The sequence below is a fragment of the Terrapene carolina genome, unplaced genomic scaffold (assembly GCF_002925995.2).
Source record: "Terrapene carolina triunguis isolate 2854851 unplaced genomic scaffold, T_m_triunguis-2.0 Scaffold374, whole genome shotgun sequence".
Lineage (NCBI taxonomy): Eukaryota > Metazoa > Chordata > Testudines > Emydidae > Terrapene > Terrapene triunguis.
Window position 1 is genome coordinate 18,396,580 of NW_020664725.1, and position 6,000 is coordinate 18,402,579.

The 6,000-nt window shown below is 44.9% G+C and overlaps 1 protein-coding gene across 3 annotated transcripts in view; it reads left to right on the forward strand.

Moving 5' to 3' along the window:
* HMBS (hydroxymethylbilane synthase) overlaps nt 1–6,000 on the forward strand; it is a 21,580-nt gene extending 15,580 nt beyond the window's left edge. For all 3 annotated transcript variants that reach the window (XM_026657981.2, XM_026657982.2, XM_026657980.1), the window contains 7 exons: nt 125–200; nt 2,036–2,149; nt 2,754–2,792; nt 3,257–3,376; nt 3,666–3,719; nt 5,301–5,387; nt 5,632–6,000. In XM_026657981.2, the coding sequence (XP_026513766.1) occupies nt 125–200; nt 2,036–2,149; nt 2,754–2,792; nt 3,257–3,376; nt 3,666–3,719; nt 5,301–5,387; nt 5,632–5,805 (664 nt within the window). In that variant the 3' untranslated portion in view covers nt 5,806–6,000. The remainder of the gene's footprint in view (nt 1–124; nt 201–2,035; nt 2,150–2,753; nt 2,793–3,256; nt 3,377–3,665; nt 3,720–5,300; nt 5,388–5,631) is intronic.

Below are 6,000 nucleotides of genomic sequence, written 5' to 3' on the forward strand. Positions count from 1 at the left end.
TGTGACTAGTTTAAAAAGGTAGTGTGTGTTTCCCTGGAAGCTCCTAACCTGTCCCCAGCTAAAGGTGAGTGAATGAATCCAATTCTGTTTCACTGGGTTTTTTTTTGTTTTGTTTCCTCTGAAGCGTGATTGGAACCAGTTCACTTCGGCGAGCAGCTCAGCTCAAAAGGCGGTTCCCTCAGCTGGAATTCAAGGATATTGTATCCTTTCCTGGCAGAGTGCGGGCGTGGTATCTCAATAAATAACAGTTGGCTTTTCTCTAGCACTTTGGTGCTATGATTAGAACCCAGGCTTCCTGACTTCCAGTCCTCTGCTCAAACTAACTTCATGCTGCCTTCCTAAACTACTATGAGAGTGGAGTTTACTCTCCCAGGCCCATTCAATCCCTGTATTTTCCGCTGAGAAAGGGCCCAATATTAGTCTAGCTTCTCAGAGGCAGATACACTTCACAGGAGGAACTGGCATAAGAGACACAACTCATTCCAATTCAGGCACTAATGGCTTGGGTGGGATTCAGACCAGCAGTGAAAGGCTCTGTTGTCCCAGTCTCTGTCCCTTTAACTTATTTTTTAATTCTGCACAATTTTTATTTGTCAGCTGCTGACATGTTCAGTGCTGCATGAGACATGTCCACAGTCCCAGCCCCAAAGAGCCAGTGTCCAAATGATTACTTCACAGCTCACAGCAAAATTCCATCTGCCACCATCTGAACAAGTTTTCCAGGATAGTTCCTCAACTCAATTATGCAAGTGACTGGAGACAGCTAGGGCCCCACAAGGCCTGTTGGCACGTTCTGGTGAATGGTACTATTTTCAGGCTGTTCTTAGAAGTCCACTCTCCTTTGGCTCCTGCCTTCCTCGTCCCATCTGGTTGCATCATGGTGTCGTATCAGTACCTGGTGATGCTTTTGACCCAAACTGAAAAACCCTAGGAGAGCACAAATATGCATCAACCTTGGGAAAATCCATCTTACAGCAATGCTGGGAGAGACCCAAATGTTCTTGAAAAGCAAGTTAGTGTGGCGTCTCTCTGAACCTGTGGAGTCCACTGCTTACTCTCCTTCCCCCCCCCCCCCCCCACACACCTCAAACTCCCCCCAATCTGTTGGTGGCTTCTTTAGGTCCGGAGGAAATCTTGGTGGCTTCCTTCTCTTCAAGTGATCAGTACTTATGCAGTATACTGTGTATCAGTACTTTTGCAGTGTACTGCAGCAGTCTTGCTCCAGGAGCAGATGGCAGGCCTGCTTCCCCCAGCCCCACCTCTCTTGAGTTCTCATTCTTACTAAAGTTCCCCCTTTCCTTTCATTCTGTGGGGGAATCTTCCCCTTTTCCGTAGTGCTTTGCTGCATGTTTGGAACACTGTGTTATACTTCTCAGCCAGTAGGTGGCCCCGTGCATAACATACCTTGTTTAAGCTAACCCAGCCATACCTGGCAGTGTATTTAAAGGATCTTTTTGGAAGACACATCTGTGGTGTCTCTCTCAAGGCAGGTCTACAGTACAGCAGGGATCCACACTCTGAGATTGATCCACCGGCGGTCGATTTAGCAGGTCTAGTAAAGACCTGCCAAATCGACTGCAGATCGCTCTCTAGTCGATCCTTGTACTCTACCCCCAACGAGAAGAGTAAGGTAAGTAGACGGGAGATTTTCTCCCGTCGACCACCCGCGGTAACTCAACCTAAGGTATGTCAACTCCAGCTACGTTAGCATAGGTCGACTTACGCGGTAGTGTAGAGAGCCTCAGAGAAGGAAGCTCTGTAGTTGATCTATGTTTGATCCAGAAGCCTGACCTACTTGTATATGACACTGCATGCCCCATCCCCTGTGGGGAGTAACTGCTGCTGCTGGGGGACGAGAGGTAAGGGAGGAAAGGCCCAAGCAGAGAGGAAGAGAGCAGGCTGATTAGCTGTAGGAGTGACAGCCTTTGGTGATTGCAGCAGTAGCAGCCTCTAGTGGCTGAGTTAGGATCTGCAAGCAAAGTGTCCCAATTTGGAGATTGCTGTTTCTGTGCTTCTCACTTAACCCTTTATGCAGAGAGGAAATTTAAACACCCGCTTGAAAAAGCTGGATGAAAAGGAGGACTTCAGTGCCATAATTCTGGCTGCTGCTGGACTGAGGAGGATGGGTTGGGAGAATCGTATTGGTCAGGTGAGGAGAAGCACAGTGGGAAATTCGACTCACTTCCAGATTCTTAACCCATTCCCTTTCAGAAACCTTAGCTGCCCCATCATGGATGAGCATAACATCTGCTCTGAATCCATATATGCATTATCTTGAGATTAGGCTGCATTGGAGTGAGGGTTCCACTCACTGCATTTCCCTTCCAAAGATGCATTCAGCACAACTCTTTCCATGTGTCAATAACATTTGTCCATCTGAAAACTTCAGAGCCCTTTATAGTGCCCAAATCCTTCATGAACAGGCACTTTAGAAACATCTGATAATTTTGATAAAACATTACAATCTCCAATGAAATAAGTACCATTATACCCATTTTATGGATAGGAAAATTGAGGCACAGGGCTGGGGCATGACCATCCCCAGATAGTACATACAATAGCAGAGTTGGGTATAGAACCCAGGAGTTGTTACTTCCCACTTCCTTGCTATAACCATTGTACTGCACTTCCTTTATGGAAATCATTTCCGTTTCATCCTGAATTGCTGCTCTTTGGAGCATTTTAAATAAAATTTGTACATAATCTTGGATTTAGCACTGCAACATATTAACTAATCTTTGCTTTTTCTCCAGATCCTAAACCCTGAAGATTGCCTTTATGCTGTTGGGCAGGTATGCAATGAAAAGCCAGCGGAGTAGCCAGTTGCTGTGTTACAACCAAACATTTCAACTGTGTTTTCAACTCTGCACCTTTTCTGGCTGCTGTTCTGTAGGCATGCCGCATTTGGGAAGCGTACTGTGGTTAATTAAAGGCTAGCACGTCATCACTGTTATAAGTGATCATTCTACTCCTGAGATGTGGCCTTTCAAGAGCATACTAATGAAAGTAGGAGTCAGCATCTATATAGAACAAGCTGATAAGAATCAGTCTGAAGCTGTGATCCTGCAGCTCACTTGTTTAGTAATGTGCAACTTTTTCTTTCTGCTTTCATCTTGTTGCCATGTGTGTTATAGCAATGGGATTTGCGTGTGTATAGAGGGTAGAGCACTACAGTGCAGGTTTACTGGTTTGGGACTAACAGACTGCAGACTAGAGATGCATGAAGACTGAGGACAGTGTTTCTCTCTTCCTTCAGGGTGCCTTAGCAGTAGAGGTCCGAGCTAGAGACGAAGAGATACTGGATATGGTATCTGCCTTGCATGATGGGGAAACGGTGCTGTGCTGCATTGCTGAGAGAGCCTTTATGAGACACCTGGTAGGTTTGGTACCATCACTTTTCTGTCTACTTCTTTCCTGGGAGAAGAAGTAAATGATTACGTAGTATTGTTAAACACCATGGTATCAGAAACCTGCTAGATTTCGTTACCTCAACTGCTAAATACAGACTAGATTCAAGTGTCTGTTAACTGATTGTGTGTGTACGGATATTCTTCTGTACATGGCTGACTCTGTGTTCTACAGGCTTTTCAAAGGGTCCTGATATGGTGTGTCACATAGGAACCTTGACATCAACTTTTACCTGTTTGCTGTGCTTTTTGTTTCAGGAGGGTGGATGTAGTGTTCCCGTAGCAGTCAGTTCCATGCTGAAAGACTCCCAGGTGAGCAGAACTTAATGTATTTTATTTGGGTTCATCACTGAGCATTTTTCCAACATGCACTTTTTCCCTGCCACATGAAAATAGTTCCAGCAAGCATACTTGGCAGCTGAGGATAGCCTTGCTATCTCCACGCTGAATCCACCAGAACAACATTGTGTAGGGCAGGGTCAAACAACCAAGGCCAACACAAGTGTAGCAATAACACAGCTAAGAAAAAAAAAAAAATCCCTGTGTCAGGGAAAACATGAGGGAACTTTGTGGATAAGGCTTAGCAATCTTCTAATTTACCCTCTCAATAATTACGAGTGGTGATTCTCATCCCCTCTGTAGATAAAACTTTTTCTGGGGCTAGAAAGCCTATTCCTTTGATAAATAATAGATAAAACTTCCCCAAGATTAAATATAAACACTACCCTACAGAAAGGAAGCCTGACTTAAATAGAGGGTGCTGTCATGCAGGAAAAAAGTTACTCACCTTCTCATAACTGTTGTTCTTTGAGATATATTGTTCGTGTCCATTCCAATCAGGTGTGTGCGTGCACGGTAGCTGGAAGATTTTCCCGTAGCAGCAATCGTAGGGTCAGCATGGGCACCCCCTAGAGTCACGCCTTCATGGCGCCCAATATAGAGCCCTACCGAACCGCCACCCCCTCAGTTCCTTCTTGTCGGCTACTCCGACAGAGAAGGAGGAGTGTGGGTATTGGAACGGACATGAACACATCTTGAAGAACAACAGTTACGAGAAGGTGAGTAACCATTTGTTGCCAGGATACAGTGTCGGCCATTTATGCACACTGGAGACTTAAGAAATGCATAGGGGAAACTGAGGCACCCACACAGTATTCAGAGGAAACATTAAGAACAGTCCCACATCGTCACAACAACTAACTATACTAAATTACACTACACTATCTGAATAAACAAGGTGAGTACAACAGGAATCAAACTGCTAGGTCACTTGCCAGAGCAAGGCAAGTTACAGCTACCGTCACTGGCAGTAAGAAGGAATTGAGGGGGTGGCAGGTCGGCAGGGCTCTATATTGGGCGATATGAGGGTGCGACTCCAGGGGGCTCCCAGGCTAACCCTATGGTTGCTGCTAGGGAAAAATCTTCTGGCTACTGTGCACGTACGCACGCACACACCTGATTGGAATCAACATGTACAAGCACTCGAAGAAGAAATCATGGTTTCAAACAAATGGTACTTGTCTCCTATCTCTTGGGCAAGGAGGGTTGCGGAGGCAACATGCTTGCAAGCTTCCCATGCCAGAACAGCAACCCTCTTCGGCCCATTAAGGAATGACAACAATTGGGTTACATGGATTGCTCTGCCATGATGATCAATAATGTGATGACTAGCCCCTTTAAGCATAGGATCTTGGTAAGCCCCAAAATACACCTGTAGGCCTAAACTGAGCCAGAAAGGAAGCAATTTTTCCAACGGCACATGGGAGTTAATGGCAGAATGGTTTCCCCAACTCTTACTAGTTTCCGCCTCAGATCAGAAATCTTAATTTTTAAAAAGGGGATGCTTGGGTTGGTCATCACAGATGCCACATACCTTTATTGTGTTTTGCCCAGTTGTATTTGACAGGAGCTGTCTACAGCTTGGATGGATCAGATAGCCTGAAGGACACTATGCAGACTGGTGTTAACTACCCACAGCAGGTAAATAAATAAATGCCTCTTAATTTCAGTTGGTTTTAACCTTCAAACTTCAAGTCAAATGAAAAAGACAAAAACAGGCCTTTTTACTATATTTCTTTCAGTCCAGTCCTTAATCTTTAGTCGTCTTTACAATATTCTCTGATAAGGCTTATAAAACTGTATATGGCAACCTACTGTTTAACCCCAGGTTTCCCTGCTGTTTTGCAGTCAGTATCTTTTTTTTTTTTTTTTTTTTTTTTTTTAGAATGAAGAGGGACCCAATGATGATACACAGTATGTTGGCATCACAGCCAAGAACATTCCTCGTCATGCTCAAGAGGCCGCAGAGAACCTGGGTGTTGAACTAGCCAGCTTACTGCTGAGCAAGGGTGCTAAGCGTATCCTCAGTGTTGCAAGGCAGCTCAATGATGCCCGATAGACACATCATTCCCACCCACCAGCAGCTCTTGCAGTTGGCATGATTCCTGTACGGTCAGAAGTTTGACAGAAAAAACATGGACTTGGCTGCTGCACTGTTATCCTTCCTTAGGTGGAGTCTCTTAATTTACACTCGCATCCCATTTTCCTTGTGGATCTGAAAACAAAACTTAAAATATTAAACTCTGTAATTTGA